The 25,152-nt window shown below is 37.3% G+C and overlaps 1 protein-coding gene across 1 annotated transcript; it reads left to right on the forward strand.

Moving 5' to 3' along the window:
• The first annotated feature begins 214 nt into the window (after positions 1-214).
• On the forward strand, positions 215-3,585 carry LOC110895179 (BTB/POZ domain-containing protein NPY3). The gene is made up of 6 exons (XM_022142458.2): positions 215-861; positions 1,071-1,306; positions 1,400-1,490; positions 1,603-1,672; positions 1,755-2,837; positions 2,920-3,585. Exons 3-6 carry the CDS (start codon positions 1,429-1,431, stop codon positions 3,400-3,402), a joined length of 1,698 nt encoding a protein of 565 aa, XP_021998150.1. The 5' UTR covers positions 215-861; positions 1,071-1,306; positions 1,400-1,428; the 3' UTR covers positions 3,403-3,585.
• Positions 3,586-25,152: the final 21,567 nt, after the last annotated feature.

Here is a 25,152-nt window from a genome sequence, read left to right on the forward strand (position 1 = left end):
CGAACCGAGCTCAAGTAGCTGGTCTCGTTTGCACCCTTACTCGTTTTCCATGTGTAATACGTATCACACAATTAAACTACACTGTTTTAACCTTATGTTTCCTAAGAGTTAAATCATTAGAAAAACCATAGCCATGATAGTCCTAACATAATTTCACAACAATGAGAAAAAAAAAAACTTACAACTATTCTAAAAAATACTTCAAAAACATTGTTTACTAACTAGCAATTGGTTATCTCCAAGATTTGGTTTTACAAATACAACCGCACACATGGGTTCAGAAAAGTTCCCAAATTGATTTGTCCAAGATAAAGTTCCATAATTTGGAATCAAGTAAGTACAAGAAAAGGGGGTCGAAGATAAAATAAAGGATGCGAGTTGTGGTGCTGATTCTAAAGGGATGAATAACAGCTAAGAGCCAAGCAATTTCACTGTGGGAAGTGCGAACATTCTGATCTAACATTGGCTTTTTGCGATAACACACTGTTGCTTTAGTGGCTGGCAAAGATTACCGACCACTCATCTTTTTTCTTCTTGTCTCTATTCTGTTCTTTGTTTTCCCCCTATTTTGTGCCATTTCTTTTCCTTTTTTCTTCATTTTTGGTCTCAGCTTTTGTATAAAGATAAGACAGTTAAGTGGAGGGTGGGGTTCCCGTTGTTTGTGTTTTGTCGCTTAACTTCTTTTTCCCCTTTTCCAATCGTTAAAAGATTGCACACCAACTGTTTGTGTTTATGCCTCTGAGACCCTTCAACTGTTTGATTTCATCTTTGCTGCTGTTGGTTCTCTTATTGGGTCTGTTTGTTTTGGTTATATATTCAACTTCTCTCTCAACTGGGGTTTGAACTTTGAAGATAACTAAGGTATGTGTTATATATGTGTATGGATATATGGACATATGCATGTGTTTGCATTGTTGTTTGTATTCTTTACTGCATTATTGATAATATTTTAAGTTTGATACTGAAATCAAGTAAACTTGTGAAGGAAATTTGTTGTTTTGTAATTAGTTTAAAGTACCAAAGCAAGTTGATGTCTACTAATGTGGTGGTGTATTTTAACTGATACCAAGGTTATGTTGGGTGTGTGCTGTAAATTCCCATTGGTAAGAGAAAGATTTTATGGAGGAATGTGGATTTGATTGTTGAAGTTTGAGGAGAGAGAAAGAGATAAAGAAATATATAAGGCAGAGAGTGGTGGATGTCAGTGGTGGTGGTGGTGGTGTATTAAAAAGTCTGAAAGTGTGTTTCATTTGTACCAGTGTCTCCTTGCTTACCCCATTTTTAGGCTTATGATAGCAATTCCAAGGTACACAAATCTCATTTGGCTTCTGTTGATTAACAATAAATCTTGAATCACTCTCTATTTCCATTTTTGGGCTTACTTTTGATTGTCTTGAAGGTGAACTAAGTAAGTTCCAGCTGTTCAAGATGAAGTTCATGAAACTTGGATCAAAACCGGATTTGTTTCAGTCCAATGGCGAAAATACTCGGTCAGTATGTCATCATTTTCTTGTGAACTTATGCAAATATGTTGTTTTAGCACTTTGTTAAACGTGTTTTGAACTTTACCATTTGAATCGTTTTGTTCTTGTTCATGTTCAGATATGTTGCAACTGATCTGGCTGCTGATATGATTGTAAGCGTTGGAGACGTTAAATTTTACGTCCACAAGGTTTGCTACTTTCTACTATGTTAACAAATCACAAAACTTTCCTTAAATGGTCAAATGAAACATTACTTTCTGTTGTTTTTAGTTTCCGTTGCTGTCCAAGAGCGCCCGTTTGCAGAAACTGGTTGCCGTTTCAGAAAATGGAAACAATGAAGAAATCGAAATCAACGATATCCCCGGTGGGCCCACTGCATTTGAAATCTGTGCTAAGTTTTGCTACGGCATGACTGTCACACTCAACGCATACAACGTGGTCATGGCTCGATGTGCAGCCGAGTATCTAGAAATGTACGAAACTGTCGACAAAGGAAATCTTGTTTACAAAATCGAAGTGTTTCTGAATTCAAGCGTTTTCAGAACATGGAAAGATTCGATTATTGTTTTCCAATCAACAAAGGGTCTTGTTCCATGGTCTGACGAACTAAAAGTGGTCAGCCATTGTTTAGAGTCGATAGCTTCAAAAGTTTCGGTTGATACGTCTAAAGTCGAATGGTCGTATACTTATAATAGAAAAAAACAACAAGTTATGGTTCCAAAAGATTGGTGGGTGGAAGATTTATGTGATCTTTCAAGTGATTTGTATAAACGAGTTATGATCGCGATTAAGGCGAAGGGGAAAACGAGTTCAGATGTTGTCGGTGAATGTTTAAGATTTTACGTGCAAAAAAGATTACCTTGGTTTGGGAAAAGAAACCGTAAAAACGACGGGGATGGTGTAAAAGCCCGTTCGTTGATTGAAATGATAACCGAACTTTTACCGGATGAAAATGAAAGTGTTTCTTGCGGGTTTTTGGTTCATTTATTGCACGCATGTGTGCGTTTAGAGTGTGGAGGAACACGCAAGAAGGAATTGATGAGAAGGATTGGGAATCAGCTGCAGAATGCAACGATTTCCGATATTGTGATTCTAGATGTTGATTTGGTTCAAGAACTGGTTGCTATATTTATGATGCGGGATCAAAACAATGAAATTGAGTTATCGGAAGTCAGACATGTTGACTCAGATGCGAAAGTCAGCGTTGCCAAGATTATCGATGGTTACCTTGCTGAAATCGCAAAGGAGCCGAATACCTCGTTGCTAAAGTTTGCCGATCTTGGGGATATGGTGTCAAGTTTACCAAGATCGACGCATGATGGGATTTATCGTGCAATCGACATGTATCTTAAGGTCGGTTTAAGTACCAGTATTTCATTTCTTTTGTCGGGTTTGCCTAATCAAACAACTGATTTTATATTCACAATATTTACAGGAACACCCTGGGATAGGAAAGAGCGAAAAGAAACGAATATGCAGGCTAATGGATTGCAGAAAATTGTCACCGGATGCTTGCAAGCACGCGGTTCAAAACGAGCGGCTCCCTTTACGGGTGGTGGTGCAAGTCCTCTTTTTTGAGCAGTTAAGAGTCACATCAAGCGGTGGGATGGCGGCGGAAGCCGCCATGGGTCTGGCGCCAGGTGGAAGCTCGAGAACTAATACGGAAGAAGAATGGGGATCGGTTCCTACAAGTGAGGAGCTCAAGGCACTTAAAGGAGAGGTGGAGAAAGATGGCGAAAAGATGAATAAAGCGAAGGGGGCGGTGATATCGAAACGAATATTTATGAAGGTGTTTTCTAGCAAGGACAAGGATAGTGATAACGGGAGTTCGGATACATCGGAGAGTCGTTCGACAAATGCTGAGGAGACAAAGTCGGGCACGCCGACATCGAGGAGCCAGAGGCATTCTTTGTCGTAGATGTCTTGTGTAAATTGGTTGTCTTTTAGGATGTTTTGTAAGGGAGAAAGGGAGTTTTGAGGGGTTCGTATGTTTGGAGAAGTACCAGTCAACAACTGATTTTTTTTACTATAAAGTGGTCCAATTCTTAAGTTTTCAATAATAATGAAAATGTTAAAATGGAGTGCAAGTGATTATATAAAATGCAATTTACATTTGGGTTACATCACAACTGAACTGAACACATCTTTCAAATTGTGCAAGGTGTAAATATAGAAGTGTTTAGGAGTATGTTATTTGCTCTTCAATAAGAAAAACCCAACTAAACACATCTATGTCATAGTCGGAAAGTATTACTTTTGAGGCATGCCTACGTAAATTGACTATTATGCAAGGCTAAACAACCCATGGTGACAACGATGGTGTATCTAGAAATTATTTGCTGGCGGTGTGGATGAGTGGTTCAAGCGTATTTTCAGGGGGTGCGGTCGGGTTTTTTGCCTAAAAGATATACTAACTTTATTTTTTCAAGGGGTGCGCCCGCCTACCCTGGGCTTCACCTAGGTCCGCCCCTACCAGGCGGACAACTCGACTTATGAGTTATGATCACTTGCTAAATTGAACTGGGTTGTAATTATTCTCCATATGAATGTATTTATGTATATACTTCTTGCATTGTTTGAAACATTTTCCACTATTTGCTTCATTGAGAGTTACATGAGATACATTTATTATACACAAACAAACTTAATTGTGATCACTTCTTTCTTGTCATTTTCGCGTGTAGTTTAGTACATGTTACTTACTTTAATTGCAAATTAGTTAACTTTAGTTAATTTCAACAATAATCAGCTTCTTGGCTTTTTTATTTTTACAACAAACAAATCATGTAATACTAACCACATATTTATCGTGGATACGATACCCCACTTACCCTAGCTTTGTAGGTTAATGGAATTTTTGTTTGACTTGGTGATGATCATCAGTCTACTACAGCTTTTGGCCAAATTATATGAATTGGGTTTACATAATACTATATTTTGCAGTTTGTACTCACCTTCATCCCAACCAAATTTTCTTTCAAGTTTCGTAAATCCTAAGTTTTGTTCAGAAATCCATTTATATGTTCCAAGTATCCGTTGAGTATTCTGAATGTGTTATTCAACAAATTTGACCCACACAACCTATTACAAAGTTTAAGTTTTAGTTAGGAGTAAAATGCCAAAATGGTCCCTTAGTTTATGTCACTTCACTTTAAAAATAAAACTTTTTGTATTGTGATCCATAAGGTTTCAATTTTGTTTCATTTTCAATCCAAATCACTAACTCATTTAATATGTATGGTTAAGTCTATGGATGAGCATGATACCCGTTCGGTACTGAACCGGTACCGGTAACAAAAAACCGGGAAAATTAGTACCGGTACCGAATATACCGGTTTGGTACTGGAACCGGTAGTTATCGGTGTTTTACCCGTAAATACCAGTATCAATACCGAAAAACAAGAAAAATGGGTACCGGTTACCCATTTATTATTTTATTCTTTATATTTTTTTTATCTTTAAATAAAACAAAAAAATTAGTTACAAATATAATATATATATACAGACAACATTTATATAGACACACTTATTTTTTTTTTAATTTTCTTACTTACCTTTAAAATAAAAAATAAAAATTAACCATAATATATATATATATACACACATATATACACACATTGGCGAACTTTTATTGGGGCCAAGGGTTGCCCGGCTCCCACCGGTTTTTCGTTCGTAGTGATAGTTTTACAGAAAATTTATTAATTTTTTTGTAGTGTAAAATATTGGATTTTTTAAGAGTCTGACCCTCACTGAGTTTTCGTTCAAGCTCCGCCATTGTATACACACACCATACACACTCTTTCTCTTCTATCATTATCTCTTCTCCACTTCCATCACCACTACAACCATTGCCGCCACCACAACCACCCCCCTCTATCTCGGCACTCGTACCTTATCTTCCCTCGTCGACCCGTTGTACCAAACATTAGTACCACCCGTCTCTCCTGTTGTAGCAAACATCATTAATTTATTATTATTTTTTATTTAAAGGAAAATAAAAAAAAGTGTGTAAATATATAAATGTGTGTCTATATATTATATTTATAATTATTTTTATTTTTTTATCTAAAGGAAAAAAACAAAATTTATAAAATAAAAAAAACAAAGAATAAATGGGAAAGTGCCAAAATTGTCCATGACGTTTGAAAATTGCCAAAATCGTCTATAAGAATAAAATTTTAATGAAAATGAGAATAAAAATGAAACCTCGGAGACCTGGATACAAAAAGTTTCATTTTTGGATTGGAATGCCAAAAATGATCTAAACTTAGGGACCATTTTGGCATTTTACTCATTAAATTTAAAGAAAATTACTTTTTAAGTCCCTGTGTTTCAGGGGTGTTAACTAGGGGTGTGCAAAAAACTGAATTAACCGAATTATAACCGAATTAACCGACAAAACCGAACCGAAAAACCGAACCAAATAAAAAACCGGTGGGTCGGTTAATGATTTTTTGAAAACCGAAAGTAGCGGGTCGGTTATTGTTATCATTTTTTCCATACCCACCATAACCGAACCGAACCGACATGTAATAAATCTTTGTAGGATTTAGGACTTTTCACCATATTTTCAATATTTGATGTTTTTGACTGAAGATTTTTAGTACTTGTAGGTTTTCCATATCATTTTGTGGTTTTGTTTGAATGTTTATTTGAATTTATGGAATGTATCATATCACTTTATTTGAATATTCGTTAATAATTGGTATTAATATTATAGATTATATGTATTCTTTAATATTATGTAATATACCAATATATACAAATATGCAATAACAATTTATTCCATGTTAAAAAAATAAGGTATTTTTAGCTAAGCTAAATACACGGTTAACCACCCATAACCGACCCGCTATAACCATCAAAACCAAATAACCATAACCACCATAACCGATCGGTTATGGTTATCCAATAACCGACATCGCGGTTATGGTTATGGTTTTTGGTCAAAGCCGACCCAACCCGATCCATGCACACCCCTAGTGTTAACAACTTGAGTCCAAAATCAAATGTTTAACGCTCTTAGTCCCTACAACCACTTTTTATAACCCTTTGAGTACAAATTTCTAACTCCATCCACCAAGATCTGTTAACCTTTTATGAAAAGACTAAAATACCCGTGTCATTTAAAAAAATAAAAAATCATATATAACCCGAAACACACATTTAGACTCTCTCTCCCTCTTTTTCTACACAGGAAACAACCACCACCACCACCATACAAAGATCCAAGCAGCATGAACATCGATTATGTGGTGATGAACATGGACTCAACGTCATTTTCTTTCAGATCTCAGATCTGGTTGGGGTTCAAATTTGAATATGTGGGGGGATGATGGTGGCTTTACAGTGGTTGTTTTAGTGGTGGCCTTGCATGGTTGTTTGGATCTGTTAGTGATGGATGTGGTTGTGGCAAGTAGCGGTGGTGGTTTAGGGTTTTCGGGGGTGTCGTGACGATGGTGGTTTATCTCGGGTGATGGTGGTGGTTCAGGGGTGATAGGATGGTGGTGAAGTCGTCGGGTGGCGTTGGTGGTTCAAGGGTAACGGGATGGTGTGGTTGCAGAAGGAAATGACGAGGGGATGGTGGTGTTGGGGCTTCGAGAGGATGGTGGTGTTGGTGGTTATTCAAAGGTGGGGGTGGTAGGATGGTGGTGTTGGTGGCAGTGGGATGGTGGTGGTAGGAATGATGTGATGGTGGTGGTGGTGGTGGTGCGGTGGGGATGATGGTGGTGCAGCGGTGGGGATGATGCTGTAATTGGGGTGGTGGTGGGGATGATGTGTTAATGAGGGTGGTGGTGATGGTGCAATGCGGTGGTGGTTGTAGGATGTCTAGAGAGAGATTGAAAGTCCTGTGTGTCAAATTGATTTTATATATAATGTTAAAATCATTATGCATCAAAGACTTGTTCATTATACTCGTGTGCATATAAGAGTTGTACTTTGTGTGTAAATGGTTAAATTGTCCTCGTAGTTAACAGACTTGATGGATGGAGTTAAAAATTTGTACTTAAAAGGTTATAAAAAGTGGCTGTAGAGACTCAGGGCGTTAAACGTTTTAATTTTGGAACCCCAACAAGGGACTCTAAAAGTAATTTTCTCTTAAATTTAAGGGTTATTGGATTTTAACATTCTTAAGTTTCACCTGTTATCCGATAATAATCTCAACTTTGAAAATTCTCTCCAACGATCCCAATTTGTAAGAATTTGGCCCACAGTGATCATTTTCTAACATAGGTGCACTTAAATCATTTAAGGAGTCTGCAGGTGCACTTGAATCTATTAATGGGGGTCAAATTTCTTACTAGTTGGGATTGTTGGAGAGAATTTTTAAAGTTGTGATTATTATCGGCCAACAAGTGAAACTTATGATTATTAAAATCCAATAAACCTAAATTTAAAACCAAACTTATCCATCTTGGCACTTTAACCCTCCATCTTTCTTAAGTTTGTGTTTTAGGATTATGCCTTTGCAATCTCTTCAACCCACACGCATGCACTTTAACCCTCCATCTTTCTTAAGTTTGTGTTTTAGGATTATGCCTTTGAAATCTCTTCAACCCACACGCATAGCAATATTTTCATAACTAGATCTATTATCGAATCAACCACCTTATTAGTTTATTAATCGGTTTGGTTTTGAAACCCTGAACACCCACATATCTAATGTAAAAAGTAGAAATATATATAACTAATTTAAAACGGACGATGTTAAGCAAACACTATTAGTGTATACTAACTTATATCTTTTGTATCATACTAGGTTATAACCCGTGAATACTCACGGGTTGTTAATCTATCTTTCTAACCAAATAAATATATAAATATATATTAATAAACGAAAAATTCTATGATGAATAAGGTGTATAAATAAAAGTTATGTTTATACTTATGATATAAATGATTTATGTTAGTTATCAAAAATGGACTGTACGGAAAAAATTATAATGGCAATCTGAGTTTAAAATACTAAGAAAACAAACGCATTGTACCAAAAACGTAAATATAGGGGGATCGAAAAGTAAATGTAAGATATATGTTTTTTCGGGTTTTAAATAAAAACTGAAAGTCTATTACTGTAGTGCTTCTGCTTGCTGGAGTTTCGTAACCAATAACTTGGAATTGCTTTTAGACCAGTTGAAAAAACAATCGTCACCTACGGAAATATGTTCAGCTTCAAGTATATCATGCCATCCAACAACACCGTACCTATGGTTGATAAAATATGAAAAAATTTGTTAGTAATACATAATAAAATAGGGTAATAGATAAATAATAAATAAGATAATAAATTGATTGACAAACCTTGTTTGACCATCAATATTGTGTGTACGAAGATTCTTAACCCAAGTATTTCCTTTAAGAACTTTGATGTTTAGTTCAGAAAACTCATTTAAACCACTTAAGTCAGTAATCAATTTGGGAAGGATCTACATTTTGTAAGAACATTAAAAATATGTAAATGTTATTAAATGTAAAACACTAAAAATAAAGAAAATGATAAACATAAAACAGCATAGTATAATACCAATTCATTAGTTACTGTCATTGCGAAAAAAAGATAGTTAGGATCGTCACTAACTTGTCGATAACCTTCCACATTGCTAATATGTTCATATTCTTGCTCAATCAAAGGAGTGTTCTTTAACAAAACTTGACGACCGTGTTTATTGAATATGGTAATATTAAAATGTTTCACGTCGTTTATTTTAAAACACAAAATATCACCAGGATTTAACCTTAGATCTTCAGTAAATTTAAACCAACCATCAGCAAAACAATAATTTGAACCAATCTTTCTAATACGGACTTCCCATTTATGATTCTCGGATACGTTAAGTATAATCATGTTATCCTTTAAAGGATAATCATAATGTTCTGAAAGAAAAATATCTGGTAGAACCTGTAAAAATGAATTATTACAAATTTATGCTTATTATGTATTTTTTTTAATAAATGGAAATAAAAAAATTAAAATCTATAATAAAATTACGTACCATTGGACTTTGTAAAGGATTTTGAATAATTTTACAAAACGGTTTTCCAAACTCTTTATTTGGATCATGACAGAAGAGCTTGAACTTGAAAGTACGATCACCAAGATAGTTGAAAATAATGAAGAAATATCCATGACCAAAGTAGTTTAAAACCTCAAGCCATCCATCCGTAAAGTAGAATACATCTTCTATTAATTTGATAACAACACACCATGAATGAGTTTCATCAAATTTAAGTCTAACAGTTGAGGATTGTAACTTATTCATCCATATAAATCTACTCATACATATAGGTATAGCCTGAAAAGAAAAAAAAATAAATAAATAAACGCAAAATTTCTATCCAATAAAAGATAAAACAATACAAATCATTAGTTTAAAAAAAATAATACTGAAAGTTATGTACCTGTTGAAGGGATAGTGGATCAAGTATAGTTATGGTAAAATACGGACCACAATGATACATGTTAACCCAAACACGAAAGTTCAGAAAGAAGGTTAACAATCGAATAGTACTGGCAAGACATAGAATGAAAGAAAAAATTATGAGTATGTATTTATAAGACAAAATTAGCAAATTATAATTAAAAATAGAATAGAATTAAAAGCTGTTAAAACTATATATGTAAGTTATTATTCAATTGAATATTCGGAAAAAGTATACAAATTAACGTAAATGTGTAATAAAAATTTAACAGATTTATAAAATCTTGCTATAAATTGAACGGATTTAACAGATTTATAAAATCTTGGTAGTAAAAAGCCTAACATCTATTTATGCATAATATACAAATAACTAATGGATAAAAATAATCAACGTTAATATATTATCATTAAATATACAGATACATACAAACTAAAATAACCAATACTTAAATATTAAAATAAAAATACCTAATACAATCATCACATATCAACTCATATCTCCTTCAACACTCATATTATCTTCAATCAGAAATCACACAGCTCAAGAAAAGTTATAAACGACGGTTGAAGAAAAAATTGGTAAAGTTAATTTACCGACTTATTTTCCGATGATTTTAACGGCAATCTTAGCTTTCATTTACACACTTATTATCCAATCACTTGAACGCCAAATATCGATTTGAGTTACTTTACCGACTTGTTTCCGGCGATTATTGAAAGACTAAAAGTGAAATCAGGTTTTACTTTCTTATGAAATTAAATGTTATGTATCTTATGTGTATCTAAAAGATATTAGATTGTATTGCATGTGTTTCATACTATAGAATTTCTGTTAATTAGATGATTTGGTTGATATATTTTGTGGATCTTGTTGTGAAAATTAAAATTTCTTGATTAACATTGTTATTTGGATGATTGAATACATTTTATGTGTTTTATACATTGTTATTTGTAACCCTAAAACAGATTACAAAACTAAGTAGATGTGAAATCTGAGTTTAAGTATTTGTGAAGAAAATCAATACTTAGTATGTTATGTAAATTAAAAAGGGATTATATGTATTGCATGTATTTGGAACTTTAGTTTTTTGAGTTTATAGTGTGATTTGGTTGAAATATTCTGTTGATAATCTTATGGAAAATTTGATTTTCATGGTTTATAGTTTGATTTGGAATATTAAATGGTTTTCGTTGATGAATAAAATTCTGATTTAAAATATTCTTAAATCACCTATATTGACATACGATTTTATTGAGCTTATGTATATATATTTTTGTTCATGAATTACAATATGTGTATAGCCTAATATTCAACAATGAATGTCATGACAAATGGGTTTGTGTAATTCAGATTGAATAAAAAGTCCTAATAATATTGGATATGTTTAAGTAATACATGAAAGTAAGTCACGTAGAATATAAATGTAACATCAAAAGGAATTACCGTATTTAACGTATGTATGTTTTTGATTACTTTACGGACCAAAAGAAGATTGCATTATATGTTATGACTTGATCTTTTTTGTTTAAATGGTTAAACGTTTTAAATGTTTGTTAGAATAGCTGGAGTTGAAAACGATGTTGTCGTCATATCAGATTCTGAAGACTCTTCGGCTGAATCAGAGGAGTTTGATGATGATGATATTGGTCCGCTTATATTTGTTGTGCCATACACGAAACGCTTTGTAAGTTCCGACATAAATTAAATGTTAATACATGTCAAATATGTTTTTATAATTTGGTTAACTATGGTATTTTTAAAATATCTCAACATCATTAATGGAAATTATTTTTATATTTTGTAACTTATAGCACATACCAGTTGAAGTAGCACGGATCACAGGAATTGACAAAACATTGAAAGTTAAGATCGCCAACAGGCAGAATGTGGAGACAAAACATGATGTTAGGCCGGAGCCAAATAAAAACAATATGAAGTACGTTGTGAAAGGCTGGGCGAAATGGCTAAAAGATAACAACATAAAAGAAGGTGATCATTGCAAGTTCCAGTACTTTCCGGATATATGTGTTTTGTTCCTTACCGGTGTTTTCCGCTAGCGGTGATGTTTCAAACTTTGAAACAGGTTTGACCCATAATATATAGTAATTTTGGCTAATGAAGGAAGCTACAGTAAGTTATGTAGTGTTAAAAGTTGTTTTCTAGTAGGTTAACATGTTTGGTACTTAACATCTTTATGTATTATGGACTTCTAGTATGTAACCGTGTTCATAAATATCAACTTGATATAGTTTTTGTTTATATGTTATATTTAATACATAGAAATATCGTCTTATATTGATATAACAATGAGGTTAAGTATATTCAAATAACAAAATTATATATTATTAACATGAAAATTACGAAATAGAAAAATGACAACATATCTATATATGAAAAAATAATTATTAAAAACAATTACTAAAACATTGATGTTAGGATAAATAAACTTCATAACATAAGTTTAATCTACAATTTCCCAAATATTTCTTTGTAAACAACGTTTGCAGTTTTATTTGTTGGTCTCCCATCTTTGTCGAATATTAAAACCTTAACGCCATCTTTAGTCTTTACTCTCGACAAAGCAACATAAAGCTGACCATGTGAGAACACGGGGTCTCTAAGGTATAGACCAACTCTCGATAGAGGTTGTCCTTGACTTTTGTTAATAGTCATCGCAAAACATACGGTTATTGGAAACTGCCTTCGTTGAAACTTGATGGGTATTTTTTTTGTCAGATGGTATCATGCTAATTCTTGGGATGTAAGTTCTTGAACCAACATTACTTCCCGATAATATCTCAGCCTCGATAACACGTTTACCAAGACGTGTGATTTGAAGACGCGTACCATTACACAAACCGTTTTGCTGATCAATATTCCTCAAAAGCATTACCGGAACACCCAATTTTAATACCAATCTATGATTTGGTAATCCAGATACTTTCACACTGTTTAACACATCTGGATTATATAAATCTTGATGTAACGCATCATTAATTTCCTCAGTCGGACATAAACTATCAGAGCTAAGATACTCTACTTCTTCACCGGGAAACAACGCAAGCAAACGATCATTTATCTCATGAACAACTTCATTCTTAGGAGCGAGTATAGCACTTTCAGAAAAGTAGACACGGTCTTTAAAACGATCCAGAACTGAAGGATATACAAAGTCAATCAAAGCTTGGATTGGATCATTTTCATCAGTTATTAAAAGATGATCAGGTATTTCAATATTTGAATCACCATCGTTAGAATCACCAACATTGCCTTCGCCGATCTCTAGAAGCCATTTACCAAATACATTTATTTCCTCGATGTTTAAGCTACTGGATCCTACCAATAAACGCATGTTGGTTGTCAATTTTAACACCTTGCAACTGGACCAGATGTGGGATGAACATAAAGAGGCGTTTACGATTTCTTGCCTGCTTCCATTTTGTACAACAAGTAGGATTTGTCTAAAGTCACCACCAAAGACAATAGCTTTTCCACCAAATGGAAGTTCTGAATTTCGTGAATCAAATACACTCAAAACATCCTTCATTGTACGATCAAGAGCCTCGAAAGCATGTTTGTGTACCATCGGTGCCTCATCCCAAATAATCAACTTGGCTTCGTTTAGAAGATTAGCGACTTCAGTATTAGGCTTGATATGGCAGACCGAATCTTCATTGAGATTAATAGGAATATGAAATCGTGAGTGAGCAGTACGACCTCGTGATAACAACAAAGATGCAATACCACTTGAAGCAACATTAATAACAATCTGTCCATTGCATCTAATGGATGCACCTAAAGTTTTCCACAAAAAGGTCTTGCCCGTACCACCATAACCGTACACAAAAAACACACCAGCCTTTCCACTTCGAACAGCATCCATAATTTCATTATACACTGCTTTTTGATCATCGTTTAGAGAGCTGTGAAGATTATTGAACTCACCCCTAAGTTCATCTGTGTCAAAAGAAAGTTCCTCATTTATCAAACGGTTGCTCTCGGACATTAGATAGTCATCATCAGGATAAGGCATCGGTGGGAACCTGTGCAAGCTGGATCCATTACGAAGAAGAAATTTTCGATTTTGCTCAATGTTATATTCTTTAAACGTTCGTCTGATACAACGAATCCTACAATGAAAACGAAAATTATTTAATATAACGAAACAATTTGTTAATATAACATCAACAAAATATAACAAAAAGGCTGAAAAACATACCGCTCATGCCAGTATTTTTCCGCATATTGTATAAAATGTCCTCGGACAATAGCTCCCACGTTTTCTCCCAAACAACTTCAGGTCTTGAAAGCGTATTAGACAAAAGTAGTGTTCCAAACAAAGAACGAAGATAATGACCGTTTCCAGTAAAACTGGATTCTTTAATACACTCGATATATTCATTGTCATCATCTAACAGGCCACGTGCATAACAAGCATCCCTAAAAGTAGGATAAACAACACCTTCATATGTTCTGATTTCTTCAAATGATCTTGGTCCTTTAACCTTGGTAAGAAGAATTCTTAGATAATAAGCCTCACCAAGAAAAGGAGACGCAGAATATATTCTCCCAATAACAACATAATTTTGGCGTGGCTGCCAGCAACGATCTTTTAACTTCCATACATATTTTGAAAGAAACTGAACATAAGTAAGTTCTCTTGCTTCAGGCTTAGAATTGTTCATCTTCATCCATTCTAAGAAAATATAGGAATTTACTTGAGGTTTGTGTAAGACATCCTCAATATCGTCGTCACAACTAAATACAACATTTTGTTGTCCTGGAAGATGAAAAGGTAATCTCATAACAGAAGGATACCTATAATGCACATCATTGGCAAATATTCTCCAGCTGGCTTCACATGCGGAAACATATCTAGCTTCGTAATATTCTTTAATTTCATCTTTTGGGATCTCCTCATCTGGACCTCTGTCTGAATCAAAAACAGCAACAGTGGCTCGATCAGGCCCTTTATTAATGTATTTAAACAAATACTTAATTGAACCCGCCTGATTGCTGATTGGAGTGTCGCGCTCCGGTCAAAGATAATATTTATAAGCCCTAAATACCCTTAACAAATAGCTAGTGGTAGTGAGGGGTCGAGCCACGAAGAGTATGTGGTTTGCGAATGGACTTTGAATGAAATGTAGAAATTGTCACTTTTATGAAGCTTGCTAAAATATGTTTTTGTGTTTTTGTTTGATTGGAAGATGTGAATTATAACTACTAAAATGATTAATTAAATTAACTACTCAAGATTACTAGATGCAAGAATTGGAAATGATTGTTTAGACAATAATGAGAAAACAAGGTTTACACCCGGTTCGGTAATTGCATTCCTAGGGTTCCTACACGTTTTAAGATTGATTCAATTGCAAAAACGACTAACGAGTTTAGTGTTACACGGCTTAGGTGCCAAGAGCTATCAACGTTATAAAGAACGGACCACAATGCACTTCGTTACCAAGAACATGTAAACTCTAACCTAGACAAGGCATAATTGCACATAAACATTTCATAAAGTCAAATTTAATCTTCACTCGACGGTTTATGAATTCAATACAAATGCAAGACAATTATCATAAGTTTCAAATCAAGAAGCAATTTGTCACAAAATCAATCCAAGAACAATGTTTTAACCCTAGACTTACAATTAACCTACACCGGGGTGAAACCTCCTAGGAATTAGCCGCTCATGATCGAAGGAACTTGATCACCGGATGTTGTAAACTTGAATTGGATCATCGTGGAGCTTGAAAGTGAAGGAATGGTTAGGGTTCGTGGTGGAGAAATTGAATGGGTGGAAGGTTGAAGAATGATTGGAATGGTGATGAACTAGGGTTTGGATTCGGATGAGAATTCGGGTTGTAGGATTGATGGTAGATGGAATGGAGATGAGATGATAGGTGATAATGGCTCCCCCTTGAAGTTCAAAACTCAAATTAGAGTGTAACCCCCGAATTGATGGCCAACAACCCCTTTTGATTCGTTCCAAACCCCCAAACAAACAAAATTCGCGATCCAACATTTGAGGAGCCGTCGCCGACGGCCTGATGCCCCGTCGGCGACGGTGCCTGTTTCTCCACTTCTGGCCGACGGCCTATCTCCCTGTCTACGGTGAATTTCAGGCGACGGACATATGTGTAGACCGTCGGCGACGGCCCCTATGGGCGTCGGCGACGGTGCTTGGATGTTGGTCTTTCTGTTTTTCGCCTTCCTTGCTTCCGGTTGACCCGTGTCGCTTCCCGGTGTTTCCGTTTTCGCTCCGGTGGCCCGAAAAGCTCCCGAAAAGCTCCTTAAACTCCAATAAACCTGCAAAACACAAATCTAATCAAGAGTAGGCAATTCGAAACTAAAACTTGTGTAAGAACATCAAGTTAAACAATTACAAGCACCGGTTTTCAACCACGTATCACATCCCCACACTTGTCTTTTGCTTGCCCTCAAGCAAATCTGTTTTTCACTTTCACTTGGGTCAAACAACGAATATACATCCCATTCCCGAGACAAAGGTTAAGGTCTAATGTCATGCTAAAGTTCAAACTCTTTACAATATTCAATGTATTTAATGGTAACGTGCTTTAGATACACAAATGGTTACCCAATATTAACACGTCCGTAAAACTAACAACTCATGCATATCCCTCACAATGTGCTCTCCACTCGGCTTAAAAATTTGCTAACATGTATAATGTATTAGCATTTCAACAATTAATCGCTCAAAGCCGATTAGAACACGTACAGGCTTGCAACTCAATCATTCTCCACTATCGAACACAAATACTAAGCACAAGTCAAAAGGTCTTTGAGGGGTTGTAACGGGGCTAGGCGAAGGGTAGGAAAGAGGGTATTTTATTGAAGTGGCTAACGTGATGAAAATTCGACCTTTTATTACAAAAGATTATCCTAAACAAAAGGAAACTATAAACATCCACTATGGGCAAAAACTTTCGCCTTTTATTCAACAAACTACTAGCACATCTTTTTGTGTTTTTCTCAATGCTTTTTCATTCTTTTTCGCAACATTTTCTGATTTTTTTTTTCAATACAAATGAATCACAACTATACAAACTTAAGTTCCTATAATCGAATTTTCATCACACGGGTTTAAAAAGAAAAGGCTTATGGTTATGGGCTAAGTGGGTTGTCAAATGAAAGGTTTAGGCTCAAATTGGGCAACTAGGGGACTTGTTTGGGTAAGGATAGATAAATGGTTTAAAAGGAAAAGGTTTACCTAATGCCTTAATCATTCTCGTGCTTGTATTCGGTCTATAGTCTCAAATGTATCAAAAGTTGCAAGTTCTACAATACGCAACTAATGGCCCACTCAAACAAAGAAACATGTGAATGTGAATCTATGATGTATAAAGGGCTCAAACCTCACGTATAAGGGTATGATATGTGATATGCATACATTGCTAGTTCCTTAGGCGAATTATTCTCAAATAACCACCCGCTAAATACCCGATATGCTTATTAATTTGAACTTGACCATGACAAAAGACCAAATGGGTTGTGACATCCCTCGTTGACTTGGTTACTTGTGCTTTTGAGATTGCTTTGAAAACAAGACATTTTTGAAAAAAAAAATTTTTGAACTTTTCCCCCATCCCCACACTTGAGGTAAACATTGTCCTCAATGTGTAGTATTTAAATGAACGGGTCAAAATCGAAAAAAAAATTTTACTACTCCCCCATCCCCACACTTGAGGTACATATTGTCCTCAATGTGTAAGAACTAGAGTTTTTTAAAGCACAAGGGATGTGACACGGCTAACCTCCCCAAAATTACACCCCGGAAAATAAAATACAATTTACAATCCACTTATTTGCTACTAAAAATCAAAGATAAAAAGAAACGTATGCACCTGGTTTTTTCGCTAGTTCCTCGGGTGCTCTTCATCTTTTCAACAAAGCGGTCGTCTCACGAACATAGTGTACCTACAAATCTTAACCCTTGTGTAGAAGCATGCTTCTCACAACCATCAAAATTTGTTAGTTACCTAGTTCTACCACTTTTATGAAATTATTACCAAGCCATACATTATTTTACTTTTGACTTTATGTGGAAAATATTTTACAACAACAATAAACCTAACTCACTTTCGTAGGAATCACGACGGCATTTAGCATATGCACGCAAGCCCTTTAAACCTCCCGATAGCTCGGGAGGACGAGTCGGTCTCGTGAGGGTTATATAGAGAACACACCCACAAAGTTCATTTAACTAGGCAATAATTTAAATAATCAAAACGAGAAAAATGAAAATAAACAAAATTATACAACAACAACAATAAAACGTACCTCGCCTCTACCGCTGATATCTCTCATTAGGGTTCACTGGCGGGTTCGGCTGGTACGGATAACCAGTAAGGGCCTCGAACATATCCCTATAGTTATCCAACGGGCTTGACTCTTGTTGGGGTGGCGGTTGGTATGGCATGGGAACGAAACTCGAGCCGACTGCTTCGGGCCAGTGAGGGATTGGATCGGCTGGCCCTCGCGGATGAGGAAGGTTGGGGTAATCAGTCCACCCCGAATGTTCAGCATATGGAAGCCCGACTTGATAATCTCGTTGATGGCGTTCTTGGTCATGGAGTACCTTGAAATTATTAATTGCCATCTGGTTGGAGAAAGCCAACGCCCCCCATCGGCGTTGGTCCAACTCTGCCTGTGCATTCCGGCGCCTAGCATTCTCTTCCTCCCACGCTTGTCTGCGGGCCCTTTCCTCTTCTTGCAGATGTATCATGCGTTCCATTTGAGATTGTTGTAACGCATGTTGCAGTTGCTGTTCCTCCAACTGTTTTTCCACCCTCTCGCGGAAAGATGATTGAAAACCCCATTGTTGTTGTGAGTACGCCCCTTGCGCCTCTTCCCATTCTTTCCGACTAGCATGGTACTCTCTTGCTTCACCAATACCCGCCGACACATTGTCGTAGATCGCTTGATCCGCAGGGTTCACAACCGATACGACGGTATTTGTCTTTGATTCACAAAATCTGCCACATTGGCAGAGATTTCCCTATGCTTTTTCCGGTACCTACGCCTCGGTCCCCGTGGACCGGAAGGATCAATGTCCTCCTCAACATCGGGCATCTCCTCATCGCCCCCTTCTCCCTCACCTTCTTCATCAACCTCCTTGTCGTTGAACCGATAGCTATCCCCTTGCTCATCTTCAACCGTGTGCAAATGCCCAAAAGATTTCACGGTTATGTTCCAATGTCGCCTCATAGAGGCAAAGTTGAATTGATCAATGGGTTTGGATACCCATAGTGAGTCTTGAGGTAATGCGTTTTGTTGGAGAATCATGGCGCTGATCAATCTTGGGTAAGGAATCATTTTGCGTTTAAACGATTCCCGTGTATCCCATGTGTTAATCATAACAATTTGACGCCACGAGAGCTTGGGCGTCCCATATAATAATGCATGCACCACCTGACAGTCGGGTGCCTTCACCGTTCCACGGTCTCCAAACCGTACCATAATGTTCTCCAACGAGATACCTTGCAATATCTTTCCCATCAGAGACATATCTGCCCTTGCGTTACCTGAACCCCCAGAACCGGGTAATGTATCCTCCAAGAGAGTCACTGGGTCAGCATCATTCCTCTTGTTATCCAAAAACTGATCATACCCATAATAATCGTATGCGTCGACCCCAAGCGAGTCAAACCTCGCTATAGCATTCATATGCTCGAAGGACATCACCATTTGATTTTTCCCAATGTTCCCAATCAACTTCCACCTATGGGCTGGTCTATCGGAATGTTCAAAACGAAGAGTGGATAGCCACTCACAAACTGCCGCCAACTATACCCGATTGGTGATGTCATCACACCAATCAATCACTCGCTCCCAACCGAGTTTCTCGAACCTCTGCACTATCCCAATCTTCCTAAACTCTTCGACATCCACCGTACGTTCACAAACCGCCCTGTCGGGTACGGGTTTTGAAATGCCCGTAACCATTTTCATCTTCCACATCTTGGCTTCCAACCTCTTATTCTTGTATCTAGAAAGAGCCTTTGTTTTCTCTTCCTTCCATTTCGAAGCCGACCCACTGTTCTTCGCCTCTTCCCAAGCCCAATCTTGTCTTTCAAGTTGACCATCGCCTTCTTCTACATTACTAAGTTGTTCCCATCGTCTTTGATAAACCCCAGAGCCCGAACCGGCTCCTGAAGATGAACCTTGACCGGAGGTCTTTGCCTTCTTGCTTCCACGCAACATGACTACAATCACAAGACAAAAAATAACAACAATTAGTACATTCCAACCTTCAACAATCTCAAACTTTGAACATGATATGTAATGTTGAACTTTAATCCAATTTTGGATGAAAAATCGCTTTTTAAACTTCTAAAGTCGCTCATTTTATCATCTATATTGACTAACACGTTTATTCCTAAGATTTTTCAATAAAAAATCTCGGTTCAACAATGTTCAACATCACTACTATGTTCAATCATGCCAAAATCTTAGTGTAATCATATCACTAAAACTAAGCATGCTCAAATCCCACCCAAATCAAGCAAACACCCTTGAATTTATGCTTAAACATCCTACATTATGATAAACAACCTACTCTTAAACAATAAGTCTAAAATTTCGGAAGAAATCACAACAATTTATGAAAATCATGCATAAATGGAGTGAAAGTTCATACCTTTAGTGAAGATTGACAAGAATAACCAAAGAAAAGTGTAAAAACAAGAACTTGGATGAACACTCTTCAAGAACCCTAACACACACTTCCAGAAATCTTACAATCAAGCAAGAATTGATGGAATTGGTTATGGGGGTTTTGTTCTTCTCTGAAAATCACTCAAGATAGACTCAAGAATCAAGCGATTTGGTGGAGATTTGAGAGAGTTATGGAGAAGAGAAGAATTAGGGTTTTAGAGAGAAGTTGGGGAAGATGAAGTTAGAATGCAAGAGAGAGAAGAAGAAAAACATATGGATCTGCTTTGGTAGTGATATTAAGTTGATTTCGGGTCAAGTATGTGGTCAAAATTCGTCTCGGTTCAAGTTTGAGTACCAAATACTAATTTGGATACAAATAAGAGCCACAAAACACGAAACATCGTCGGCTGCAGATTGAAGCACCGTCGGCGACGGTGAGGATGTCCGTCGGCGACGGTTCCTGGATTTGGACCCTGGTGGCGACGGCTTACTTTGCTATCTACGGACAAATTGAGGCTACGGTGCAATAGAGATACCGTGGGCGACGCCATATCCCACCGTCGGCGACGGCTCCTATTTTTTCCATTTTTTATTTTTATTTTATTTTTTTTTAAGAAAATAGAATTTTAATTAACTTTTATTAAGGGGCTATACATCTATAAAAATCCTAAAAAATATTAAAAATCTTTTTGTGAATTTTTATAAGTTAAAATTTTTCAAAACGGAAATCGTTAATGGCCCTACCAGCCCCCAAAAATTCGTGTATTGTCCTCAATACACATAAACAAGTCTAAAAACATACCTTGTATCTTCATGACCCGTTCGTAGTGTCTAGACTTCACACAATCAAGAAGGATTAGTAGGAATTGAAACGATAATCCGGGAAGCACGCAAACAATTAAACAAGTATACATAACTTTACAAAAAGTGTTACCGGTCCTTTTACTTCACCTCATATGTTGGCACGCTTACCAAGAAACATACCAACTCCGCATTTGTGTCCTTTTTCTCTTCGTTACCATTAAGGAACGGTTTAAGGCGGTGACCATTAACCGTTTGCTTCGACCCATCCTTTGGGTCCTTGATTGTAACATCTCCAAGCCTTCCGACCCGTGTAATCACATACGGGCCCATCCACTTGCTCTTGAGCTTTCCGGGGAAGTATTTAAGCCTCGAATTGTAGAGCCAAACCTTTTGACCCACTTCAAACTCCTTTGGCTTCAATTTCGCGTCATGTGCCCTCTTCATGTCATCCTTGTACTTTGAGGCACACTCGTACGCTTCTTCCCTAAGCTCCTCCAACTCGCAAAGCTTTAACTTTCGCTCCTTTCCTGCATCGTCATATTTCATGTTAACCTCTTTTATAGCCCACCAAGCACGATGCACAAGCTTAACCGGTAAATGGCAATTTCGCCCATAAACTAAGCGATAAGGAGTGGTTCCAATAGGTGTTTTATGAGCCGTTCTATAAGCCCATAAGGCATCATTCAACTTCGTTGACCAATCCTTTCGGTCGGGTCGAACGGTCTTTTGCAAAATTTCTTTTATTTGCCTATTGGAAACCTCAACTTGACCGCTTGTTTGTGGGTGGTAGGGAGTAGCAATTCGATGGTCAACACCATACCGTTTCAAGAGTTTGCCAAAATTAAAGTTCTTGAAATGAGATCCCCCATCACTAATGATCACCCGGGGAACCCCAAATCTAGAAATTATATTCGTTTGAACAAAATTGCAAACAACGGTGTGGTCATTCGTTTTGGTGGCAATCGCTTCGACCCATTTGGATACATAATCGACCGCCACCAAAATGTATAAATTGCCATGCGAATTAGGGAATGGGCCCATGAAATCGATCCCCCATACATCAAAAATATCTACAATAAGGATCGATTGCATGGGCATTTCATCTCTTTTTGATATACTCCCTAACTTTTGACACTCAACACAATTTTTAGCGAAATTAAAAGCATCCTTAAAAATAGTCGGCCAATAAAGGCCACTATTGAGCACTTTGTGCCCGGTTTTGTGACCACTGAAATGGCCCCCACAAGCAAATGAATGCAAGTGCATCAAGACGCTAGGAATCTCCTCGTCGGGTATGCATCTTCGAACGACTTGATCCGGACAAAACTTGAATAAGTCCGGTTCTTCCAACGTGTAATACTTGATTTGAGATAGGAAGTGCAACCTCTTCCTTCTATTCCAATGAGCCGGCAAGTCACCTGTAACCAAATAGTTGACAATATTAGCATACCATGGTAATATTCCCACTTTTAAAATTTGCTCATCTGGAAAAGTCTCATTGATTTCTTCACGGGAAGAATCCTCCACACTCAACCGAGACAAGTGGTCCGCGACCACATTCTCACTCCCTTTCTTATCTCGAATCTCTAGGTCAAACTCTTGTAGCAAGAGAACCCATCGGATTAGCCTCGGCTTCGCATCCTTCTTGTCCATGAGATACCTAACTGCAGAATGGTCAGAATAAACAATGACCTTAGTACCCCATATGTAAGCACGAAACTTATCCAACGCATATACCACCGCAAGTAGCTCTTTCTCGGTAGTTGTGTAATTCAATTGTGCATCCGAGAGAGTCTTACTTGCGTAGTAAATAGCAACCGGTTTCTTATCTACCCTTTGACCCAACACGGCCCCCACCGCATAATCACTTGCATCACACATAATTTCAAATGGTAACGACCAATTCGGTGATTGCAAGATTGGGGCCTCAACCAACTTTTGTTTTAGCACATTAAAGGCATTTTGACAATCTTGGTTAAATTCAAACGGTTGATCTTTTAGCAATAATTTACATAGGGGTTTGGTTATATCACTAAACCCTTTTATAAATCTTCTATAAAACCCCGCGTGACCCAAAAACGATCTAATACCCTTAACATTCGTGGGATAAGGTAAAGTAGAAATAACTTGCACTTTTGCACGGTCAACCTCTATCCCACGACTCGACACTACATGCCCCAACACAATCCCTTCTTGAACCATGAAATGGCTCTTTTCCCAACTCAAAACAAGATTTTTCTCAACACATCTTTTCAAAACTTTTTCGAGTTGGTCAAGGCATGCATCAAATGATGACCCAAATATTGAGAAATCATCCATGAAGATTTCCAAAGACTCCCCCACCATATCTGAAAAGATACTCATCATACACCTTTGAAAGGTGGCGGGGGCATTACAAAGTCCAAATGGCATTCGCCTAAATGCGAAAGTACCATATGGGCAAGTAAAAGTAGTCTTTGCTTGGTCTTCCGGATGTATAGCAATTTGATTGTATCCGGAATAACCATCCAGAAAACAATAAAATTTTTGTCCAGCCAATTTCTCAACTATTTGGTCAATAAATGGCAAAGGGAAATGGTCTTTGGAAGTTGCGGCATTCAACTTCCTATAATCAATACAAATACGCCACCCGGTTACCGGCCGAGTGGCGACCTCTTCACTTGCGTCATTTGTGACGACTTGAATACCCGCCTTTTTTGGAACTGTTTGTGTCGGGCTCACCCATTGGCTATCCGAAATAGGGTATATAATACCCGCATCTAGCCACTTCAATACTTCCTTCTTCACCACTTCTCGCATATTCGGATTTAGTCTTCTTTGTGTGTCGCGAGAAGGATTCATACCATCTTCCGTGATGATCTTGTGCATCACCACCGAGGGACTAATTCCCTTCAAATCCGCAATGGTCCACCCGATAGCGGCTCTATGGGTGACCAATACCTTCATCAACTTCTCTTCTTGTTCCCCGGTTAAGTTGGATGCAATAATGACCGGAAGCGTGCTACCTTCACCCACATAAGCATATTTAAGATGCTTGGGTAGCACCTTCAACTCTAATGCCGGAGGTTCTTCCAATGACGGCTTCAACTTCGTGTCGATGCTTTCCGGAAGACTTTCCACTTGATGTGTCCAAGTGGGCCTTCCTTCTTTTGCCGCCATAATCTCCAACTCTTTCATCCCTTCATCCATGCTACGATTTGTTTCTCCTTGCAACCTGTCAAACATGAAACACTCCTCTATTGTGTTTTCCTCTTCGACACTAGTGTCACATAGAGGTATACACTCGTCAACGATGTCCGCCATGTAACATTCATCGCCAACTAGAGGATCCGTTAATCCTGAAAAGACATTTAACCGCAACCGACGGTTACCAAAAGTCATGTCGACCGTGCCCGATTTGCAATTTATTTGGGCATTCGATGTTGCCAAAAATGGTCGACCAAGGATCACCGTTGGTTGCTTGGTTCGGTCCAAAGAAACATAATCTAACACAAGAAAGTCCACCGGATAGTAAAAGTCCTCGACCTTGACTATTACATCCGTGACTATCCCACGGGGTAGTTTAGGGGTCAAGTCGGCTAACACCACGGTGGTGTTAGACACTTGAAGTGGACCAAAATCATATTGGTCATATAAACTACCCGGCAAGATACTCACACTTGCCCCAAGATCCAAAAGTGCCCGTGTCATTTTGAATTCACCCACTTGTATTGAAATAATGGGCGCCCCCGGATCTTGAAGTTTTGGTGGAAGTGCACCCGAA

Source organism: Helianthus annuus, chromosome 9 (genome assembly GCF_002127325.2).
Source record: "Helianthus annuus cultivar XRQ/B chromosome 9, HanXRQr2.0-SUNRISE, whole genome shotgun sequence".
In the NCBI taxonomy this organism is placed as follows: domain Eukaryota; kingdom Viridiplantae; phylum Streptophyta; class Magnoliopsida; order Asterales; family Asteraceae; genus Helianthus; species Helianthus annuus.